General features: G+C 44.4%; 1 protein-coding gene across 2 annotated transcripts in view; it reads right to left on the reverse strand.

Moving 5' to 3' along the window:
- Window positions 1–25,304, reverse strand: part of LOC126365981 (uncharacterized) — a 155,349-nt gene that overhangs the window by 36,549 nt on the left and 93,496 nt on the right. For both annotated transcript variants that reach the window (XM_050008790.1, XM_050008789.1), the window contains exon 4: window positions 11,809–12,047. In XM_050008790.1, the coding sequence (XP_049864747.1) occupies window positions 11,809–12,047 (239 nt within the window). The remainder of the gene's footprint in view (window positions 1–11,808; window positions 12,048–25,304) is intronic.

The raw sequence follows: 25,304 nt of genomic DNA on the forward strand, positions 1-25,304 counted from the left end.
GACAATGGAAGTGCTTGGTCGCTTTCTGATGCAGCACCATCCAGACAAACGGATTCTCGATACTTTCACCACGCCATGGATGCAGGCCAGTGGAAGCAGTACTGTGCTATGGGGGACATTCATCTGCGTTTCCTTGGGGGGCCGTGGAAGTAATCTAAGGCATCATGACATCTGTGGACAATGTAAACATTATTGCAGTCCATCTTCGTGCATGATGTCTTCCCTGACAGGGTCGCATCTTCCAGCGTGATAACTGTCTACGTCATAGTGCCAGAATCGTGCATCAGTAGTTTGAGGAGCATGATATTGCACCCACGTCTACATGTTGGTCACCAAATTTGCCTGATCTGGACTCGATGGGACTGACTTGGGACACTATCTGGCGTCAATATCGTGACCGAAAACCACCTGCCCTCATTTACAAGAATCGTGCAAGCGCTGTGTATAAATCTGGTGCAACGTATCTCTGAAAATCTACCAAGGACTTGTTGAATCCATGCCATTCAGAATCGCTGCTTTATTATGGCCCAAAGGTAGACTAACACATTATTAAGCAGGTGGTAACAACGTTTTGGCGCATTAATGTATGTACAGAGAGTATACAGGCTTTCTACCAGACAGCGATACAGCGGTGGAATGGTGCTCGTTGCAAGTGAGTCAACTGCTCTGCAGTAAACATGAGAATTAGTTCCGATATCGACGAACTGTTTCTTTTATTTTCACTCCAAACCAATGGATCGAGTACAGTCTATTTTGTTACACATACTACTTCTTACCCAGGAAGAAATACTGTAGGGATAAGAACCACTTAGCTCTCATAGGGGTCGAGGTCGATGTGAAAATGGTTGGTAATCCCTGGCATCTAAACTGCCCTGCACGACAGGCGTGTTATGCAGGTGATGTGTGTTCTAGGGTGTATACTTGTAGATGGGTATGGATGAGTAGAGAGAGAGGGATAGAGGAAATGGATAGTAAGAGGGTGGGGGGGGGGGAGGGAACGAAATGGTCAGAGAATGGGGGGAGGTGGAAATTAGTTGATAGAGGTGGGAGTTGAAGTTGGACGAGGGAGTGAAGTGGAGGGGATGGAAAGAGATAATGTGGAGGAGGGATGGCAGAGGAGGCGGTTTATATGTCAGCAATATAAGTGCCATACCTATATGCGGGAGAAATTGTAGTAAAAGGCTAGCTGATTATAAACGAAGAGGCTATGGGAAATTTCACAATTCATGCAAGGAACTGTGGTCTTCTGAAGCCCATCTTTTCAGTAATTTTCATATGCTATGAACTCAATGAACATAACACCTTGAATGACTTCAGTCGCACATCATTAATCGTCTAATCTAATGACATAAAGGAAAAATGATTAGACATATGTGAATTTTATTAATGCTCGCTCATAATGAATTCTACCTTTGGAGAAAAGAGATTCAGTTGTATAAACATCAAGAGCACAGATGGAAAACTAGTCTTAAGCAAAGAACGGAATTCTGAAAGGTAGTAGGGGAGATGAGCCTGAAGGCACTATTATGGAAATGGAAGAGGACATAGATGAACATACGATGGGAGATACGGAATTGCGAGAAGAATTTGGGGGAGCGCTGAAAGACCTAAGTCGAAACAAGGCCCTGGGAGTAGATGACATTCCGTCAGAACTACTGATAGCCTTGGGAGAGCCAGCCATGATGAATGCCTTCTATCTGGTGTGTAAGATTTATGAGACAGGCGACATGCCCTCCAACTTCCCTTGGTCTTCAAGGAGAATATAATAATTCTAAATCCAATTCAAAACAAACCAGGTGCTGGTAGGTGTGAATACTACGGAACTATTAGTTTAATAAGTCATGGCTGCAAAATACTAACACAAATTCTTTACACCGGTAGAAGTTTAAGGAAGATCAGCTTAGATTCTGAAGAAATGTAAAAACATGTGAGGCAATACTGACCCTAGGAGGTCTTTTAGAAGTTTGGTTAAGGAAAGGTAAACCTACCTTTATAGCATTTGTAGATTAGAGAACGCTTTACTGGAATACTCTCTTTGAAATTCTGAAAGTACCAGGGCTAAAACACAGGGGCGGAAATTTATAACATGTGCAGGAACCAGACGGCAGATATAAGTGTCAAGGGGCATGAAAAGGAAGCAGTGATAGAGAAGGGACTGAGACATGGTTGCAGACTATCCCCCATGTTAATCCATCTCTACTGTGAGCAAGCAGTGAAAGAAACCAGAGAAAAAAACTATAGTAAGAATTAAAGTTCAGGGCGAAGAAATAACAATTTTGAGGTTTGCCGACGACATTGTAAGTCTGTTAGAGATAACGAATGACTTGGAGGAGCAATTGAAAGGAATGGACAGTATCTTGGAAGGAGGATATAAGATGAAAATCTTGTGAAGAATAGACACTTGCTAACACTGAATATTGATTTTCTGAAAGTATTTGTATGGAACGTAGCTACGTATGGACGCGAAACACGGACGATAAACAGTTCAGATAAGAAGAGAATAGAATCTTTTGAAATGTGGTGCTACAGAAGAATGCTGAAGATTTGATGGGCAGATCATGTAAGTAATGAGCATGTGCTGAACAGAAATGGGAAGAAAAGGAATTCGTATCACAATCTGATTAGCAGATGGATTGGCTGATAGCACACATTCTGAGCCAGCAAGGGATCACAAGTTCAGTATTTGAGGGAAGCATACAGAGTAAAAATCATAGAGGGAGACCAAGATATTAACACAGTAATCAGATTTAAAGTGATGTAGGTTGCAGTAGTTATTCGGAGATGAAGAGGCTTTGATTCAGAGTTATGCCCATTTCCTTTAACATTGTCTCCTGTTTCGAGACGATACTCTTCTATCACAATTACAATGGGTTCTGCAAACAGAAATCTTGAAAAACTCAGCTCGATCTATTCGTCCATTAGACACAAGACGCCGTAAACAAAGATGCTGAGGTTGATGCTGTTTTCTTGACATCAGGGAGGCATTCGATACAATTCTGCACTGCAGTTTAACTAACGGATTACGAGATTGGCGTGCATCGGACGAGCTTTGCGACTGGATACAGTCTCCGTTACAGATAAAGCTCAACACATCGTTCTTAACGGAACGTAATCGACGAGTATAACGGTAACTTCGAGAGTACCTTACGCGAGTGTTACAAGGCCTCTACTATTGACATTTTATATTAATGCCGGCCGGAGTGGCCATGCGGTTCTAGGCGCTACAGTCCAGAACCTCGCGACCGCTACAGTCGCAGGTTCGAATCCTGCCTCGGGCATGGATATGTGAGATGTCCTTAGGTTAGTTAGGTTTAAGTAGTTCTAAGCTCTAGGGGACTGATGACCACAGCAGTTAAGTCCCATAGTGCTCAGAGCCATTTGAACCATTATATTAATGATTATGGTGGCTAACGTTGGAGGCTCCTTGATTCGTGCATGAAGCTGTTGTCTGTAGGAAGGCTGCAATGCCGGAAGACTAGCGAAAAGGAGGAAGACCTGCAGAGGATCGACGTTCGGTTGCAGGGACTGGAAAGTGACCATGAACGCAAATAAATGTAACGTATTGCGGATAAACAGGCGAGGAGATTCATTATTGTTCGATTACACTATAGGCGACATATAAATCGAAACAGTAAAATGTTCTCCTTGCGGGGCAGCCTTAAGGGAATGACTACATGAAACAAATAGCCAGAAGATCAGATACCAGATTGAGTTCGTAGGGAGAATCTTAAAGAAATGTAATTAATCCACGAAAGAAGTGGCTTACAAAATTTGCTTTCGACCGATTCCTGAGTGTTGTCCATCAGTCTGCGGCCGTTACCAGGTAGAGATTCATAGAAGAGTTACAGAAGATACAACGAACAGCGGTGCATATCCTCACGGGATTGTTTGCTGGTCTCGAGAGGTTACGGAGGAGCTCAACACACTCCAGTGGCATACGCTGCAACATAGATGGTGTTATTTACAGAGACGCTTACTGCTAACATTCTGAGAGCAATCTTCCACAAATATCTGGCCAACATTTTACTACCTTCCACGTATATCTCGTGAAAGAACAGTGACGAAAAACTTAGAAAGAGCTCATAAGAGCTTTACCTTTCCCATACTCCACGAGTGGATGAAACAGGAATGGGGGGAAAAGATAATTGTACCAGACGTACTCCCCACCACACACAGAAAGGTGATTTGTGGAGTATAGGTGTACGTTTTGTTTTCAGTATGGTATATATCGTGTCCTTTGCGTCTTTGATGGTGTCATCGTCTATAACATTGCCTCAGTTTACTCGCCACGTGACTTCAATAAAACAGTCGAGCTTTCGACAGCTGCCCCTGCCTTCGAACTAGTGACTGCCGGGGTTGGCACGCTGTCCCGCTCCGCAGAACCATGATGTCATGGCTCAATGTTTCAAACGGCCGCTCTTGTCGCTATACAAGCGCCAAGCATCTGTCTTTCTTTTCGCTCGATATTCAAAGCCCGACCCATCAGCCCATCAAGTATTTACCCCCAGGCCCCTGCTAAAACTGTCTTATGATGGAATTCTAATGTGATGGCGCATGAACCAAGACTCTAGTCTTTTCAAATTGTATTTTATGACCACTTTCCAGGTAATATTCAGTCATTGCTGACTTCTTTAACTCCCTTTATTTGGTGTCTCACTTGTGCACAGTACGACGCTCAGCAAAAGTATGAATCGTCTGACATATAGGGTGATCAAAAAGTCAGTATAAATTTGAAAAATTAATAAACCACGAAATAACGTAGATAGAGAGGTAAAAATTGACACACATGCTTGGAATGAGGTTAGGTTGTATGTACTAAATCAGTTGACCATTGGATTTGTCCCAATGTTTCTCATACTTGCTGCCTGTGGTCTGTATAGAAAATCACAACCTGCCAGCTGCCAGCCAAGGGTAAGAGCGGTATCAGGGTGTGCAGTACAGAGAGCGCAGCGGGCTGCAGCCGTTGTCTGTGTGGGTTGATCGCCCTCTGTTTTGTCGTGTCTTAATCGTCAGGTTAGACAGTTAGTTTAATGTTTCATGGATCATATGTACAATGCTGATGTGGAAAGAGTCAATCTACTTTTTTTTTGTTAACTACGGATGTCAGTTAGTAATTCCTTTATGTACATTACAGTGATAGTAATTCTTTTACAGAGCAGAAGGATTTGTCAAGAAGAAGCTTTCTCAGGTTGTTTTCAAATTTTACTTCGCTCTCTGTCAGACATTTTATATCACTGGAAAAGAAATCAAAAATTTTTGTTGCAGCATTTGATACGGCGCGCGCCGCTAACCTGTGATCTTGTTCAAAAGCACACTGTAATAGATTATAGTTCACTGTCCTGGTGCGGGTGGCGCTCCGGTGGCGATTTGCTATGAAATCGCTGGCGTGTGTTTGCGGTGGCCGGCGGAAAGCGAGAGGGTAGTTGGTTTCCTGGTATTGCACGGGACGTGAAGTTCGCTCTGCCTGACCCGTTAGTGACTAGCGCTAAGGTCGTTGTGCCTCGCAATATGAGCAGAGTGGTCGGGGGCGGAGGCGACTCTCCGCTGTGCTGGCCATGCGGTGGTGATTAATTGGAGTCGGCGTACTTGTTCTTCGTGCGTGTCTAATGTGGAGGTTCGCTGGGGTCCTGTGATAATCTGGCGTTCATGTATGGTATATTTGACATTCGATGTGTTGGGTAAAGTCTGCCTAAGAAGGGCGGTTTTATACAGTATATACACGGTGAATTACTGCTGCATGGTATATGTGATCATCTAGGACCTGAACAACACGATCTCGTCGACTTGGTTGTGTAACAGCATTTAGTGGTATGTTCTGTATTTTTCTCGCTGTGTTGTTATTAACTTGGTGGAATAGTCGCGTTTGGTGTCGTTAAGGCATTTCTAAGACTGTGGTTTGACTATTCATGTGCGCTTGGCTTTTATTGTTTCGTTTTAAGAAGCGAGAACTGTTTATTGAGAGTTGTGTGTGTTGCCTTCGGGCACTTATTAAGAGTGCCCGAGGTAACAGAGCCGTGGTTATCATGTGCTGTCGGGTTGTTATATCGTACTTTTGAATTTTATCTTGTGTTGATACTATCTGTCGTGTGTTACAGAACATAACCAAGGTGCGTAAGTGATGGGCAGTTGTAGGAGGCATGACGGGGAGCTCTCAGCGGTTTATTTCTGGGACCGTTTGTAGTGGGAAGGCTCCGAAGTGTTGAGAGCTCGCTCGTCTGTGATTGCGTTGGGAGTAGCCCTCGCCCTTTGGTTGTATCAAATTACTATTTTGTTATTATATTTATTGATTGTGTGTTGCGCTTCTTTCATTTTATGGTGCCAAGCGCCATTATCTTTCGCAAAGTTTTTTTATATAAATCATTTTAAATTGTAATGGCAAGCTAACTTATTGGATTTTGGGTAAACTCTAAAAGCACTATTGTAAAAGGTTCTTTCATTCTATGGAGGCAAGCCGCTGTTATTGTTTTTAAAGCTCACTCTTTTAACCATTTGTTAAGTTCTGTAAGTTATATGAATTTGTTGTTCTTTAAAAGAGTTTAGTATTGGGAATTTAATAAATAGTGTACAGAGTCTGCCGTTTGGATATTATTGGGTGGAACTCCCTGGATAGTTGTCCTATAAGAACACACATTTCAGCATTGTGCACCACTTTAGACAGTCTTAATGTGGAGTAATTAATGTCATTTTTCCCTCTGGTATTGTAATTACGTACACCATTGTTCCTTTTGAATTGTGATGCATCATTTATAAGAAACTTCATGAGGGAATAAATACGCCGGCCGATGTGGCCGTGCCGTTCTAGGCGCGTCAGTCTGGAAGAGCGTGACCGCTACGGTCGCAGGTTCGAATCCTGCCTCGGGCATGGATGTGTGTGATGTCCTTAGGTTAGTTGGGTTTAAGTAGTTCTAAGTTGTAGGGGACTGATGAGCACAGATGTTGAGTCCCATAGTGCTCAGAGCCATTTGAACCATTTTGAGGGAATAAATATACTGTGAAGCCGTATGCTCAACTCCTTAAACAGATCATGGGCGAGCACCACGTATAATTCTCAGAGCACGTTTTTGAGCAATGAGGACATTCTGTCCTAAAGGTGAGTTACCCTAGGACTCCATTTGTCACTTTTGAATGAAAATATGCAAAATATGTCAACCTAACGATTTGTTTCTCGCCGAGATTTGCAATGATTCTGAGTGCACATGTGCCTGAACTAAGTTGTTTTAGGAGTGCCACAATGTGCTCTTTCCAATTTTAACTCTCATCACCATGAACGTCTAACACTATTGAAGTTTCCATCCTACTTATTGTTTCCTGAGCACGTGCTACACTTATTGGTGTAGTAACTCTAGATGTACAGAACCAAACATGCTGCGCCTTTTTACAAGGGTGAGTCAAATGAAAACCTTAAATATCTTTTTAAATATTATTTATTGTGCAGAAGTGGTACAGAGATGCATCACTTTTCAACATTATCTCCCCCACGCTCAATGCAAGCCCCCAGTGGTTACAAAGTGCATAAATTCCTTTAGAAAAAAATTCTTTTGGTAGTCCGCGCAACCACTCATGCACCTCGTGGCGTACCTCATCAGAACGGAACTTCTTTCCTCCCATTGCGTCTTTGAGTGGTCCAAATGTATGGAAATTCCTTGGAGCAACGTCTTGTGAGTATGGTGGATGAGGAAGACACTCAAAATGCAGGTCTGTGATTGTTTCAGCTGTTGTTCTGTTCGAAACTTATTTGGTTTTGGTGATGAGGAATGGCGCCATTCCTTGCTCGCTCTGTTCGTTTCCGGTTGGTGGAAGTGAACCCAGGTTGCGTCCTCAGTAACGAATCTTGCAAGAAAGCCATCACCTTCTCGTTCAAAGCGTCGAAGAAGTTCTTTACAAGCATCAACACGTCGTTCTCTCATTTCAGGAGTCAGCTGCCGTCGCACCCATCTTGCAGACACTTTGTGAAACTGGAGCTCATCATGCACAATGTGGTGTGCTGACCCATGACTAATCTGTGCTGGCCGTGGTGGCCGAGCGGTTCTAGGCGCTGCAGTCTGGAACCGCGCGACCGCTACTGTCGCAGGTTCGAATCCTGCTTCGAGCAGGATGTCCTTAGGTTAGTTAGGTTTAAGTAGTTCTAAGTTCTGGGGGACTGATGACCTCAGAAGTTAAGTCCCATAGTACTCAGAGCCATTTCAACCATTTTGAACAAATCTGTAAACATCCTGCAATGTCATACAGTGTCACCCTGCGGTTTTCCTTCACTATGGCTTCAACTGCTGCAATGTTCTGTAGAGTCACAACTCGTTGTGCCTGACCTGGGCGAGGAGCATCTTCCACTGAAGACACACCATTTGCGAACTTCCTACTTCACTCGTAGACTTGTTGCTGTGACTTACATGCATCACCGTACTGAACCTTCAATCGTCGATGAATTTCAATAGGTTTCACATGTTCACTACGCAAAAACCGAATAGCAGAACTCTGCTCTTCCCTGGTGCAAGTTGAAAGTGGGGCGGCCATATTTATAATGATACTGCGACGGTATGGGTGTATCTGCACTATGCTGCCACCTACAGACCATTCTGCACGCTGTTTGTAGCACGCTTACCAACTTACAGGATAACAGCGAGAAATGTCGATTTGTTATTACAAATTTAAGGCTTTCATTTGACTCACCCTCGTAAAAATGAATGGTACGTTTAAGAACTTTGCTTACTATTTTTCCTGTTTCCGTATGTATGCTGGGACTGATTACAATACTAGTGTCGTCTGCAAAAAGAAGTATTTCTGTTTGTTGTATACAGGGTGAAAAGTATTTAAATCTATAAACTCTGTGAGGTTGTAGAGGACATCGAAACAAATATTTTTCCTTAATGTCTTTTTTTCCTATGAGGCTTATTTAAACCTGTGGAGGTCATATTTCGCTCTTCAGTTGTTAGAGGCCGTATTACGATGTTCAGTTGTTGGAGGGCGTATTACGCACTTAGGTTGTAGGCAACTGCTGTCCACCAGTGTAGTGGTGCATTGTCTCTGTTTACTCATGGAGCGATACACCTGGAGTGGTTACACTAATATGGTTGGTGCGTACTACGTAGCGCACCATAACGGACGAGCTGCACAGCGGGTTTATCAACAACAATATCCTAATCACCGTATCCCGCATCATACGACCTTTGCTGCCGTGTCTTTGTGAGACTGGGTCATTTATCAGATTACCTGGACAGGGACGCCGTCGCACGGTAAGAACGTTGCAATTTGAGGAAGCTGTCTTGCAGCATGTGGAGCGGGATCCTTCAATCAGCACTCGTGCAATTGCACGTAACATGGGGACGAATCAGACGAATGTAAGAACGGTGCTTCAAGAGCAGTTGTTACATCCATTTCACTTACAGTGTGTCCACAACCAGGAACCATTTGATTATCCACCCAGAGCACAGTTTTCGCAGCGGTACCTGGAACAGTGTGAAATGCATCCTACATTTCCATCATCTGTGTTGTTTACCGATGAAGCAACGTTCGGGCGTGATGGAGTCTTCAACATTCACAATTCCCATGTTTGGAGGGGGGATAACCCGCATGCCACAGTTACTAGCGCTCATCAAGTGCGGTTCTTCGTTAATGTGTGGGTCGGTGTTGTCGGGGACTGTTTAACTGGGCCATATCTGCTACCTAGGCCATTAAATGGCAGGCACTATTACAATTTTCTCGACAGATTAGTCCCAGAATTGCTGGAAGACGTTCCGCTCCCTACAAGACAACACATGTGGTTCCAACATGACGGGGCGCCGGCACATTTCAGTCGTTACGCGCGTCGATTCCTCGACCGACGGTTCCCAGGAATGTGGATTGGCAGAGATGGTCCTGTACCATGGACTACTAAATCCGCAGATGTGTCCCTTCTAGATTTTTTTGAATGGGGAGAGATGCGCAACCTTGTTTACGCAACTCCTGTCGCATCAGAAGAGGATCTGGTTGCCCGTATAGTAGCAGCAGCAGGAACAATTCAGGGTACTCCTGGTTTTTTTTTTTTACCCGTGTCAGACAGAACAAGAACCGAAGGTGTAACCTTTGTTTACGTGACAATGGAGGCATTTTTGAAAATCTACTGTAACTGAAATTGGGTTGTGTTGATGTGTTGTCTCTTGGTCTTAAAAAAAAAATGGAAAAGTGTTTGTTGGTTTAATTAATTTGCCGCCAGAGAAATCTTCCTCCAGCGTAATACGGCCTCTAACAACTGAAGAGCGTAATACGGCCTCCACCGATTTAAATACTCCTCCTACGAAAAAATGACATTAAGGAAAAATATTTGTTTTGATGTCCCCTACAACCTCCCCGAGTTTGTCGGTTTAAATACTTTTCACCCTGTATATGTTGCGCTGACATTTTAACAGTATCCATTTCATACCGGGAATAAACCAGCCAGCTACGTAACTTTTAAGGGTAAGTGATATTGCATTCTGCTTCTTTGCGATAGGTGTCACAGTTCAGATGCACTCGATTTTTGGTAGTTTTCGGTATGATATGGCAATTTATAGTATTAAAGAGCCTGACGTACATTTTTGCAGTGATAGTCTTGCAAAACGACTTGACAGTACGCTAGTACTTTTGCAAGTGTCCGAAAAACACCGAATTTGCCACACATTAGCGATTATATCCCTGCTAATTCGTCCTTTTTTCTGCTATTTATGAGTATTTATTTTCTCGTTTTTGCGACCTGAAGCACAGTTTTTCTTACTGGTGACACTTTGAAGTATTTATTTAACGCATTTTACGTACTTGCTCCCAGTTTATTAAATAAATAGTAGACTGAGTAAGAAGGGGGGAGAAAAGGCGATCGGAGAATAAATGTACTGTAAAGCGAATACAGTTGGTCATGTAACAGTCAACCCATATAAAACCATTAAGGGAAGTGGAAAGTGACACAAATGAGAGTTTGGGGACATGTTTACTAATATTTTACGCTTCTTAATCAAATGGTGAAGAAAATAAATTGAAGGTAAAACATACCAAAGAAGATAAAAGAGTACTTTGATTACATACACTATTGTGTTTGATTTGTGTAGAAAATGTATTAAAGCTGAATGCAGAAATTTCGCTCAACACAACACATCACATCTACAAATTCCAATCACACATAATCATTCTCCATGTCCTAGACACACTTAACATGGTCTCCTACTGTATGTAACTTTACAGTAAACAAAAAGGTTTGTACACACATATTATACGAAGACACTTATAGACTCCCACTCTATTGAATTTGTGTGTCTTCAGTCTTTCGGCCGGCCGGAGTGGCCGTGCGGTTCTAGGCGCTACAGTCTGGAGCCGAGCGACCGCTACGGTTGCAGGTTAGAATCGTGCCTCGGGCATGGATGTGTGTGATGTCCTTAGGTTAGTTAGGTTTAAGTAGTTGTGTTAGAGGCCTGATGACATGAGATGTCAAGTCCCATAGTGCTCAGAGCCATTTGAATTTTTTTTTGACTGAGTCTTGGAGTAACCCCGTACGTGATTGCTCTCCAGTCAGACTAATGTCGTGGTGGTGGTGGTGGTGGTGAGTGTTAAACGTCCCGTCGACAACGAGGTCATTAGAGACGGAGCGCAAGCTCGGGTTAGGGAAGGATGGGGAAGGAAATCGGCCGTGCCCTTTCAAAGGAACCACCCCGGCATTTGCCTGAAACGATTTAGGGAAATTAAGGAAAACCTAAATCAGGATGGCCGGAGACGGGATTGAACCGTCAGACTAATGTCCCCAGACTACAGACGAGTAGTAATTTCAGTCACACTGCAGACTGAGTGCTCACAGGCAGGGCCACCTACCGGGCGGTTCGGCTGTCAGCGCTGGCGGGGGCGGCGGCCAGTTGCTAGCCGAGAAGTCTCGGTGGCAGGCGAGCGGCGCGCCCGGCTCCCCACTGCACGGCGCCCGCACCACCCCGGGCTCTGTCCGCTGGGTGCCCGCAGGTTGGCCGCGGGAGCCCGACACCGCCAGCGCACCCGCCGCGTACATCTGCTCCGGGCACCTCACCGGCGTACTCCCCTTGAGGACCCCGTCCGGGCACCTGAGACGAGATGTGGCTCAAATTCAAAGATATAGCAGCAACAGCAATTGAGAGATTCATACCTCATAAATTGGTAAGAGATGGAACGGATCTCCCACGGTACGCAAAACAGGTCCGAACGCTGTTGCAGAGGCAACGCAAGAAGCATGCAAAGTTCAGAAGAATGCGAAATCCCGAAGATTGGCTAAAATTTACAGACGCGCGAAATCTGGCACGGACTTCAGTGCAAGATGTGTTTAATAGGTTCCACAACGAAACATTGTCTCGAAATTTGGTAGAAAATCCGAAGAAATTCTGGTCGTATGTAAAGTACACAAGCGGGAAGACGCAGTAAATACCTTCGCTGCGCAGTGCCGATGGTACTGTTATCGACGACTGTGCCGCTAAAGCGGAGTTACTGAACGCAGTTTTCCGAATCTCCTTCACCAGGGAAGACGAATGGAATATTCCAGAATTTGAAACACGAACAGCTGCTATCATGAGTTTCTTAGACGTAGACACCTTAGGGGTTGCGAAGCAACTCAAATCGCTTGACATGGGCAAGTCTTCAGGTCCAGTTTGTATACCGATTAGGTTCCTTTCAGATTGCGCTGATACAATAGCTCCCTACTTAGCAATCATATACAACCGCTCGCTCACCGATAGATCTGTACCTACAGATTTGAAAATTGCGCAGGTCGCACCAGTGTTTAAGAAGGGTATTAGGAGTAGTCCATCGAACTACAGACCTATATCACTGACGTCGGTTTGCAGTAGGATTTTGAAGCATATACTGTATTCAAACATTATGAATCAACTCGAAGGGAACGATCTATTGATACGTAATCAGCATGGTTTCAGAAAACGTTCTTGTGCAACGTTCTTTATTCGCACGAAGTAATGGCCGCTATTGACAGGGGATCTCAAGTTGATACCGTATTTCTAGATTTCCGGAAAGCTTTTGACACCGTTCCTCACAAGCGACTTCTAATCAAGCTGCGGAGCTATGGGGTATCGTCTCAGTTGTGCGACTGGATTCGTGATTTCCTGTCAGGAAGGTCGCAGTTCGTAGTAATTGACGACAAAACATCGAGTAAAACTGAAGTGATATCAGGTGTTCCCCAGGGAAGCGTCCTCGGACCTCTGCTGCTCCTAATCCATATAAATGACCTGGGTGACAATCTGAGCAGTTCTCTTAGGTTGTTCGCAGATGATGCTGTAATTTGCCGTCTAGTAAGGTCACCCGAAGACCAGTATCAGTTGCAAAGCGATTTAGAGAAGATTGCTGTATGGTGTGACACGTGGCACTTGACGCTAAATAACGAAAAGTGTGAGGTGATCCACATGAGTTCCAAAAGAAATCCGTTGGAATTCGATTACTCGATAAATAGTACAATTCTCGAGGCTGTCAATTCAACTAAGTACCTGGGTGTTAAAATTAGGAACAACTTCAGTTGGAAAGACCACATAGATAATATTGTGGGGAAGGTGAGCCAAAGGTTGCGTTTCACTGGCAGGACACTAAGAAGATGCAAGTCCACTAAGGAGACAGCTTACACTACACTCGTTCGTCCTCTGTTAGAATATTGCTGCGCGGTGTGCGATCCTTACCAGGTGGGATTGACGGAGGACATCAAAAGGGTGCAAAAAAGGGAAGCTCGTTTTGTATTATCACGTAATAGGGGACAGAGTGTGGCAGATATGATACGCGACTTGGCATGGAAGTCATTAAAGCAAAGACGTTTTTCGTCGCGGCGAGATCTATACTCCTGGAAATTGAAATTCATTGTCCCAGGAAGGGGAAACTTTATTGACACATTCCTGGGGTCAGATACATCACATGATCACACTGACAGAACCACAGGCACATAGACACAGGCAACAGAGCATGCGCAATGTCGGTACTAGTACAGTGTATATCCACCTTTCGCAGCAATGCAGGCTGCTATTCTACCATGGAGACGATCGTAGAGATGCTGGATGTAGTCCTGTGGAACGGCTTGCCATGCCATTTCCACCGGGCGCCTCAGTTGGACCAGCGTTCGTGCTGGACGTGCAGACCGCGTGAGACGACGCTTCATCCAGTCCCAAACATGCTCAATGGGGGACAGATCCGGAGATCTTGCTGGCCAGGGTAGTTGACTTACACCTTCTAGAGCACGTTGGGTGGCACGGGATACATGCGGACGTGCATTGTCCTGTTGGAACAGCAAGTTCCCTTGCCGGTCTAGGAATGGTAGAACGATGGGTTCGATGACGGTTTGGATGTACCGTGCACTATTCAGTGTCCCCTCGACGATCACCAGAGGTGTACGGCCAGTGTAGGAGATCGCTCCCCACACCATGATGCCGGGTGTTGGCCCTGTGTGCCTCGGTCGTATGCAGTCCTGATTGTGGCGCTCACCTGCACGGCGCCAAACACGCATACGACCATCATTGGCACCAAGGCAGAAGCGACTCTCATCGCTGAAGACGACACGTCTCCATTCGTCCCTCCATTCACGCCTGTCGCGACACCACTGGAGGCGGGCTGCACGATGTTGAGGCGTGAGCGGAAGACGGCCTAACGGTGTGCGGGACCGTAGCCCAGCTTCATGGAGACGTTTGCGAATGGTCCTCGCCGATACCCCAGGAGCAACAGTGTCCCTAATTTGCTGGGAAGTGGCGGTGCGGTCCCCTACGGCACTGCGTAGGATCCTACGGTCTTGGCGTGCATCCGTGCGTCGCTGCGGTCCGGTCCCAGGTCGACGGGCACGTGCACCTTCCGCCGACCACTGGCGACAACATCGATGTACTGTGGAGACCTCACGCCCCACGTGTTGAGCAATTCGGCGGTACGTCCACCCGGCCTCCCGCATGCCCGCTATACGACCTCGCTCAAAGTTCGTCAACTGCACATACGGTTCACGTCCACGCTGTCGCGGCATGCTACCAGTGTTAAAGACTGCGATGGAGCTCCGTATGCCACGGCAAACTGGCTGACACTGACGGCGGCGGTGCACAAATGCTGCGCAGATAGCGCCATTCGACGGGCAACACCTCGGTTCCTGGTGTGTCCGCTGTGCCGTGCGTGTGATAATTGCTTGTACAGCCCTCTCGCAGTGTCCGGAGCAAGTATGGTGGGTCTGACACACCGGTGTCAATGTGTTCTTTTTTCCATTTCCAGGAGTGTATTTACGAAATTTCAATCACCAACTTTCTCTTCCGAATGCGAAAATATTTTGTTGAGCCCAATCTACATAGGTAGGAATGATTATCAAAATAAAGAGAAATCAGAGCTCGAACAGAAAGGTTTAGGTGTTCGTTTTTCCCGCGCGCTGTTCGGGAGTGGAATGGTAGAGATAGTATGATTATGGTTCGATGAACCCTCTGCCAAGCACTTAAATGTGAATTGCAGAGTAGTCATGAATAGGTGAGTCAAACTTGTTTTTGTTGCTGTTCTGGTCTTAAGTCTGACAATTAGTTTGGTGTAGCTCTCCGCGCTGGTCTACCGGCTGCCACCTGCATTCATTTGAACCTGTATTCGAGCCTCCGTCGCCCTCAACAAAGTGTACGACCTTCACTTCCCTCCAGTACCAAACCGACTGAGACAGGTGTTGCGATTAATCAAGGAAAACCCTCAGATAGGAAACAGGGCCAAAATTAGTTGGTTACTGTCGAGTTGCAATTTACTATTTCTTTATTGATTATTTCAACCATTAAAAGTAATTTCTTTATCAATTAATGTAGGTTAATTCTTACAGAGAAGAAAACAGCAACCAGCCACTATTAACACTGCTGTTTATTTAGGTTAGCCGGGCGGAGTGGCCGTGCGGTTCTAGGCGCTACAGTCCGGAACCGAGCAACCGCTACGGTCGCAGGTTCGAATCCTGCCTCGGGAATGGATGTGTGTGATGTCCTTAGGTTAGTTAGGTTTAATTAGTTCTAAAACATGACTATTTAACAGCACCCCATGTAATCAACAATGTTCCTGGACATCCATCAATTCTTGCTGATAAAGTTTTAGAGCGTTCCTCAAAATCTCCAAGACTCAGTAAAAACTGTAATGAGCAAAAGAGTGGCGCTTGAAGACTTGCAATATAGTGAAGCAAACCATAGGCACTATGAAGAAAACAGCGTATTTTTAAAATACTCCTGGAAAAAAGCAGCGTTGCCGTGTTATAGACCATGATTCGTTCCAGACCGATGCAGTTCGTCGGCACGGGGGGGGGGGGGGGGGGGGGGGGGATGGACTGATGTATTACAATGTCGTTTTCAAATCATTTTTAAAGTTTTCTTTTTTCACAGTTTGCAGCCACTTCAAATGTCCTATCATATCTAATTATGGTGTTGTATTTTTAATAACTCTTGACTTTTGAGATTTATAATGAGTACATTATAATTGTTTAGCAGATTGTATTAAGTTTCATCATATTTGTATTTCGATTAGTGCTATTTAATGTTGAGCAGATGACTCCCTTGCAGGAACATGGAACATGTAAGCTTCGCAGCACGTCAGAATATCACATGTAGTCACTAACGACATCTACCGTTTTTGCGTTGACACGGTCACAACATAATCCTTCAGTACACCACGTAATTCGGAGGGAAGTTTCAATACTTGTATGCGTGACCACGCATTACTATTCCATACTTTTAAAAATACTAGTTATAGCTGTGCACACTGGTGGAAAAGTATTTTAGTATTTACCACGAAGGTATGCAATGTTAATCTTCAGGTTTTGGCGGCGCAAAGACTGCACTATTAAGTTTCAGGTATGCAGCCGCAATAATTCTTCTTCTTCTTCTTCTTCTTCTTCTTCTTCTTCTTCTTCTTCTTCTAATATTTCGGCTGGATAATGTTCAGCCATCTTCAGAGTGAGCCGCAAGATTGCCGCACCCGTGCTCGCTTCGCGCACCTGCACGGTACACGAGTGTAAAGGGACGAAGCGAGCACTTGAGTGGCAGTCTTGCGGCTTACTCTGAAGATGGCTGAACGTTATACAGCCGAAATATTAGGAGAATTCTTGCCGCTGCACACCCGAACTTAATGGAACAGTATGCAATGTTAATTACACCAATGAGTATTGTGTAATTGTATGTGCTGCAAATTTTTTTTAAAAATTACATTAACAGCTATGTCTTGTTTGTAGGTTATCGTTTGAGAATGAACGAAGTAGTCCGAAACTGGTCACCACAAAAGAAAAAATGTTTGAACGAAACTGTGACGGAAACTGAAAAAATGAGAAGAGCATGCAGCTGTTTCTTTATTTCGCCCTACGATTGTCGATAGCGTGATCCTTGTTCTGCTTAGGTTTACATTTTTATACGACGTTTTATATGCAACTACTACAGTAACAATTTGGATCGTTTATTTCACGGCTTCATAATTTCCATGTATTTCATATATTACTCACGGCTCTCAGGCAATTGTGAGACATAAAATAAAGGTCACCCATGCACTGTGCCAGTTGTCATTCAGATAATAAAGGTCCCCTCCCCCATCAATGCCTCTCCCCCCACCCCCCACCCCCCACCCCTCTCTGCAGGCCAATTGGATGAGTTAAATCAAACACACCCCTCCCCCTTTTAACTTTCATTACTAATACATTTACTACACTGTGGGAGTTTCGTCATTTGTGCACTGCACTGTATTGAAAGGGTCATCAGCAGCAGAGTTAGCATACTTAAAAATGTTGGTAAATGTAGCCATAATTTGTTTGGTAAGACACTTTGAAATTACACTGTGTGAGTGAGGAGACTAAATTACAATTATTTACTGAAGCCACGACGTATTCTGCGAAATGGCTGGCAATATTAACGTAATTTGTATCAGACACTTTTACTGTACAATGTGTAACTGGGGCACAGATGAATTACCATAATTGAATGACATCGTACCACATTCTAATAAACTGAGGGAAATAATATACTTTAAGATGTAAGACATTTTCACATTACAGTCTGCAGTGCTGCTGAATTGCTATAAATGAAGAGCGTCATGACACTTTGAAGTCTAAGCACCTACCATTGCTTTTTACAATTTTGAGGTAAGTTATTAAAATTTTGCCGATTATTTCAAAATACATACTTTTCACGACGATGCGCACAAATATGAGACTTTAAATGTTAAATAACTAGACCAGTACGATATTTACAGCGTGATAATTATTTAACTATATGAGCAAAAACGTAAAGTAGTTACAAACTCCGCCGCGCGGGATTAGCCGAGCGGTCATAGGCGCTGCAGTCATGGACTGTGCGACTGGTCCCGGCGGAGGTTCGAGTCCTCCCTCGGGCATGGGTGTGTGTATTTGTCCTTAGGGTAATTTAGGTTAAGTAGTGTGTAAGCTTAGGGACTGATGACCTTAGCAGTTAAGTCCCATAAGATTCCACACAAATTTTTGAACAGTTACAAACTACGGCGTGCACACACTTTACTCAACATGTAAACATCACTACAGACATTGCAATCTAGGTTATGACATGTTCGAAATGCCTGCCATCATTGGCAACGATGTGTCGGAGACGAATAGCGAAATTCTGCGTGACCCGCTGAAGTGTTGGAACATCGCTGCTGTCGATGACACCCTGAACGGCTGTTTTCAGTTCAGAAATGGTTTCGGGGTATTGATGTACACCTTGTCTTCAATATAGCCCCAGAAAAAGGCGTTGTAGGTGTTCAGATCCGGAGAATATGGCGGCCAATCGAAACCCATGCCAGTGGCCTATGGGTACCCCAGAACCAGAATGCGGTCCCCAAAGTGCTCCTCCAGGACATCAAACACTCTCCTGCTTCTATGGGGTCGAGCACTGGCTTTCATGAAACACGTCTTGTCGAAGTCAGAGTCACTTTGAATAATGGGGATGAAATCATCTTCCAAAACCTTCACGTACCATTCGGTACTCACCGTGCCGTTAAGGAATATCGCACCGATTATTTCTTGATTGGAAATTGCACAATGCACAATGCACCCCGTCACCCATTGAGGTTGAAGAGACTATTCGATCGCGAATTACGGATTCTCAATCCCCAAAATGTGGCGATATTGCTTATTGATGATCCCATTCAAATAAAAGTGGGCTTCGTCGCTAAACAAAATCATACTAATTCCCATCGTGCCCCGCAGCCAACCGTGTAGTTTGAACATCCTAACGCAAACCATTCAGAAGTTACGACGATTTTATTTCATATAGCTCAATAACTTACACCCTGTAAACATATACACCAATATCCCATATTTAAAAAATTAGCACAGTGTGATATTTTAAACAGATATACCGATATTCTACGTTTATCAATTAACAAACTGTAGTATTTTTAACAGATTCACTGGTATCCCACATTAAACAAAAAGCACTCTCAAACAAATAAATCAATATTAAACAATTAGCACAGTGTAATATTTTAAATAAATACACCAACTTCCTACATTTCTCAATTATCATAATCTGATATTTTTAACAAACACACTGATATCTCAAAATTATTAGTTAGCATACTGTGATTTCTTTAACAAATGTACTGGCATCCCACATTGAACAAGTAGCATGCTAAAAAAAATTACACCATTATCCCACATTATACAATTAGCAGAGTAAGATATTTTAAACAAATACTTAATTATCATACTCTGACTTTTTAACAAATTCATCGATATCCCACATTAAACAAATAATATACTGCAACAAGTATATTTACTTATCATATTCTGATATTTCTAACGAATACATTGGTATCCCGCATTAAACAAATAGTACATTGCAACGAGTATGTACCACATGTATGAGCAACTCATCACTGCATTATTAGTTTGTTAAAAACGATGACTTCACTATAAGTTTGCCTTTGAGCAGTATGAAACTGTAGGATTATACAGGACAATCAAAATGTCCAGGGGTGTACTGCTGGTCTACAGTGTCCAACGGGCACAATATTTCGGCGATCAAACATGTCGCCATTATCAGGTGAACTGACGGACTGAGCTCCTGTGAACTTGCTGGCACGGAGATCCGTACGCTATGGCTGCTCAGAGGGAAATGGGTTTGGTCGCGGCGGCGGCCGCTTTAAATACCCTCCGCCTGCGGCGCGCTCCCTCCGCTATCCGCGCCCCAATATGCGACTTGCCACATTGACACGGAATCTGGTACACGCCGGCCTTCCTCAAACCGAGGTCATTTTTGGCGCTCCCCACCAGTGCACGAGTTTTATTCGGAGAACAAAAAACAGTTCCGACCCGGTGTTTCTTCAAAATGCGGGCGATTTTCCCCGAGAGTGCGCCTGTTTATGGAATAAACGCAGTGCCTACCTCATCCCTCATGATTTCATCCATCTCCACAGGTTGTGCTGTAGTGGTTGGACAGAGAGCACGTTGAACTTGCCACTCTGAGTACCCATTTTTTCGAAATACAGTTCTCAGATATTGGAATTCGTGCGGTAGACTCTCTGCGTCAGAGATAGTGTGCGCCCTATGTACTAGAGTTTTAAGTACCCCATTCCTGTGTGAAGAGTGGTGACAGCTGTCTGCGTGCAAATACAAATCAGTGTGCGTTGTCTTCCGATATACCACATGACCTAGGGTGCCGTCAGTCTTTCTCTTGACCAAGACGTCAAGGAAAGGTAATTTACCCTCCGTTTCAGTCTCCATAGTGAATTTGATGTTGGGGTGTGCGGAGTTTAGATGTGTAAGGAAGTCAAGGAGTTAATCCATACCATGTGGCCATATGACGAACGTGTCGTCTACGTAACGGAAAAAGCAAGTAGGTTTCCATTCGGATGACGACAGGGCTTCCTCCACGAAGTTCTCCATGTACAATCCACTAGCACCGGTGAGAGTGGGCTACCCATGGCGACTCCCTCCGTTTGTTCGTAGTGTTCTCCATTAAAAAGATAAGTCAAGACATGCCTAAAAAGTTCAGTGGTCTTCTCGTCAAACACCGGGTCGGAACTGTGTTTTGTTCTCCGAATAAATTCGTGCACTGGTGGGGAGCGCCAAAGATGACCTCGGTTTGAGGAAGGCCGGCGTGTACCAGATTCCGTGTCAATGTGGCAAGTCGCATATTGGTCAGACGATGCGTACCGCCGAGGATCGATGCCGTGAACAACAGTGGCACACTCGACTGATGTATCCGAGCAAGTCGGCGGTCGCTGAACATTGTTTGTCGGAAAATCACGCTATGGAGTATCAACGCACGAGGATTCTGGTACAGACGTCGAGATACTGGGACAGCGTTGTTAGAGAGGCCATCGAAATTCGCACCAATGACGACCTCATGAACCGTGACTGTGGCTGTAATCTTAGCAAGGTTTGGGAACCGGCGATTGGGTTAATCAAGAGTAAATCGAGCAAATGTATAGTTGTGACGACCACGGCGGACAAAGCCATCACACCGACGTCATCTCAGACGCCGTTGCAATTTGTTCCACCGCGCGACCGTGGCGCGGGGCGCGGACAGCGGAGGGAGTGCGCCGCAGGCGGAGGGTATTTAAAGCGGCCGCCGCCGCGACCGAACCCATTTCCCTCTGAGCAGCCATAGCGCACGGATCTCCGTGCCGGCAAGTTCACAGGAGCTCAGTCTGTCAGTTCACCTGATGATGGCGACAAGTATGATCGCCGAAATGTGCCCGTTGGACACTGTAGACCGGCAGTACGCCCGTGGATCCTTTGATTATCAAATTGGCCTGGAGAAACTCAAGAATCACATTATACAGGGTGTCCCACATGAAAGAGACCTCACAAATGTGTAATAATCCCGCTGAAATTGCACCGTGTAGTTTGTTACCTTTGACGTGGCAACACTGCACTCCGCAACATCGTTTGGTGCAACACTGTGTTTCCGCGCGTCGCTATCGCTAGACCTCAGTTTCCATTGTTTAAGAACAATATATCGCTATTGTGTCGAAGAGCACGTGTGGCTTATGAAACAATATTTGATTACTGGTTCCTTTAAGTCATGTCAGCCAATGTTTGTTGAACGGTTTGGTGACCAGCATCTACTGTCTAAGTGCTACATACAAAAGTTACTGAACAAGATGGAAAGCAGTAGAACGATGTTAGATCTTCATGGAGGGGGCAGCCGCCGATATCGGAAGAAAATTTGACTGACGTGAAACAACCATTGTTGGCCTCTCCTGCAAAGTCCGTTCGACGTTTATCTCTGGGATGTGGAACTTCACGGAGAGGTGAAGAAAGCCGGCATGTATCCATACAGGTTTATAGTTGTTGGAACTGAATGTCACTCACAGTGACAAACGCATTATATTTTGCCATTGCTTTCAGCAATTTGTTGCTCAGAGGCCAGGAATATTTCATTACACATGGTTCAGTGATGAGGCATGGTTCCACCTCTCTGACTATGTAAACTCCCAGAATACACGTCTGTAATGTGATGATAATGATGATGATGATTGGTTTTTGGGGGGCTCAACTGCGCGGTTATCAGCGTCCGTACAATTTCACAGCCTTTGCTCAGTCCAGTCTCGCCACTTTCATGCATGATGATGAAATGATGAGGACAACATAATCACCCAGTCATCTCGAGGTAGGTGTAATGAAAATCAGCATGCACTGGTCAAGCAACCCCCTGCATTCACAAAAGACTGGCGCGTTCTTTGCAATATCACAGGGTCACACCATTGGACCAATTTTGTTTTTCTTTTTTACTATGACAAGTGCAGTTTACATGGAAATGTTCCGGAAATTTGCGAATCAGTTGGACAATGAAGAACTTAGCCACGGCTGAAAGCAACAGGATGGCGCCACATGCAACACGTCTCGAATGACCATGACTGAGGTCAAATCATTGTTCCCCAGCAGAGTGATTTCGAAAGGACTGTGGCTCCCAAGATCATCTGATTTAACGCCACGTCACTTTGTCCTCTGGCGTGGCCTAACAGGCAAGGTCTACAGGAACAAATCACGCAACTTGGAGGATTTACGAGAGATCATTATCCATGAAATCCAGGCAGTGACACCAGAGGTTCTGGAAGCAACATTCGATAATCTGTAGCGTCGTGTTCAACTGTGTTTACAAGTTGAGGGAAGTCATTTCCAGTACCTTTTGAGATTCATCTCTATTTCCCCCATGAACAAGGTATGACATGTTAATATCATTTCATTTCCTGATTTTCTCATGCAAAGCCTTTAAGTGTAATTTAAGCAAGTGTTTGTTTGTGGGGACTCTTTCTAGTAGTGCACTTGTAAATAATGATGGTAAAATCCAAGTATGTATATTCTCAACACATCACTAAGTATATGTGCGGTTCTAGGCGCTACAGTTTGGAACCGAGCGACCGCTACAGTCGCAGGTTCGAATCCTACCTCGGGCATGGATGTGTGATGTCCTTAGGTTAGTTAGGTTTAATTAGTTCTAAGTTCTAGATGACTGATGACCTCAGAAGTTAAGTCGCATAGTGCTCAGAGCCATTTGAACCAACTAAGTTTATACTGTAAACAACTACCAGCATCAGTGTCATTAATTAGCAATGATACACACTTTATTTTATAACAAGGTAAAACTGTTATTTGGAGGCCCACTTGTCATCACAACTGTGGTCAATCACGACTCTGCAAATTGCGTGCTCAGAGCCTAGTGCTGCCACCTGCCAGCCATCGCCTCATCACAGAGTCCGGGCGAGGAAAGTACTACCAGGCGTGGGCGTCATGTATAAAAATCATATAACTGCTACCGGTCAGGGAAGTGCAGTTTGCTGGAGATATTTCTGGCCACCAGCATAAGAATCTGCAGTCAGCAAGTCTTAACTCACAGACATCCAACACCCTGGCCGTCAGCAATGGTAGACCAGCAACTACGTAAATGATAGTTAACATCCAATAGTGGTCGCCCGCTGGAGCAAGTTAGAAGGAGAATTGTCTCTCTCTGAAGCACACTGGCACATTTATCTGGTAATAGTAATTGCCATAAGTGTCCCACACACATACATTGGAGAGAATGAAAGTGAGAAGAGAACGTTCTGTATCTCTCTCACACCAGGTACTAACTGGTAAAATTCGACCACAAACAATAAATAGCAACCATCAAGATGTTGCTACAGAGCTGCACTGACCACAAGACCCGACCTCTGCAAGGTAATATGGCCCAGACTCGAGAAACTGCAGCTCGCCAGAATGCATGCTTTGTCAACTGCTGTAATATTTTTTATTACATGCCTCTCTAAGGTTATTTCCGGTAAAGAGTCGTTATTAAAATCATTACATCAGAAGGGGCGTTCCTTCGTTATTTTCCTAAGGTGTTAAAGTCATTCCACGAATTCGTGAGCTCGTTTGCTTTCTGCATGGAGTTGACATTGGATGTAACATACTATGCACACGTAGGGGAAGAAAAAAAAACTAATAATGATCTTCTACATTGCCACTGAAAACAGTGGCTACTATAAAATAGCTAGGATTAACTGACCTGATAAAGTCAAAGCAGAGGTCAGGCTGAGAGAAATGTAAATCATCCACGAAACAGACGTTTCCACATAAAAAACACTATTACTGATAAGGATCACGTTACCTGATTGGCTGTATTAGACCCGCAAAGCAGTTGCATCATATGGATGCTAGGATCATATACTCCAGTTGCACATGTAACAGAAAGAACTCAAGAAAAAGACGACCTGTTTTCTATGAAGCATAAAAGACTTTAGGTGATGCACAGAGGTGTATAGACAATTACTTGATCAGTTGTAAGTATGCTGTTTAGATTTTTTTTATTGGTAACGCCGCCGCCACGTAGCGCTCTGTATGAAAATCACTGGATGTGCCGTGTGCAGTCTGTGGCTGGTTTGCATTGTTGTCTGCCATTGTAGTGTTGGGCAGCGGCAGCTGCATGCTAACAGCGCGTAGCGTTGCGCAGTTGGAGGTGGGCCGCCAGCAGTGGTGGACGTGGGGAGAGAGATGGCGGAGTTTTGAAATTTGTAAGAATTGATGTCATGAACTGATATATATATATATATTATGACTATTAAGGTAAATACATTGATTGTTCTCTATTAAAATCTTTCATTTGCTAACTGTGCCCATCAGTAGGTAGTGCCTTCCGTAGTTTGAATCTTTATTTAGCTGGCAGTAGTTCGCTGTATTGCAGTAGTTCGAGTAACCAAGATTTTTGGTGAGGTAAGTGATTTGTGAAAGGTATAGGTTAATGTTAGTCAGGGCCATTCTTTTGTAGGGATTTCTGAAAGTCAGATTGCGTTGCGCTAAAAATATTGTGTGTCAATTTAAACATAGTCTTGTATAATTTTTCTAAGGGGACGTTTCATATGTCGACCCTTAGCCGAGGATACCTCACTGG

The sequence above is a fragment of the Schistocerca gregaria genome, chromosome 4 (genome assembly GCF_023897955.1).
Source record: "Schistocerca gregaria isolate iqSchGreg1 chromosome 4, iqSchGreg1.2, whole genome shotgun sequence".
In the NCBI taxonomy this organism is placed as follows: Eukaryota; Metazoa; Arthropoda; class Insecta; order Orthoptera; family Acrididae; genus Schistocerca; species Schistocerca gregaria.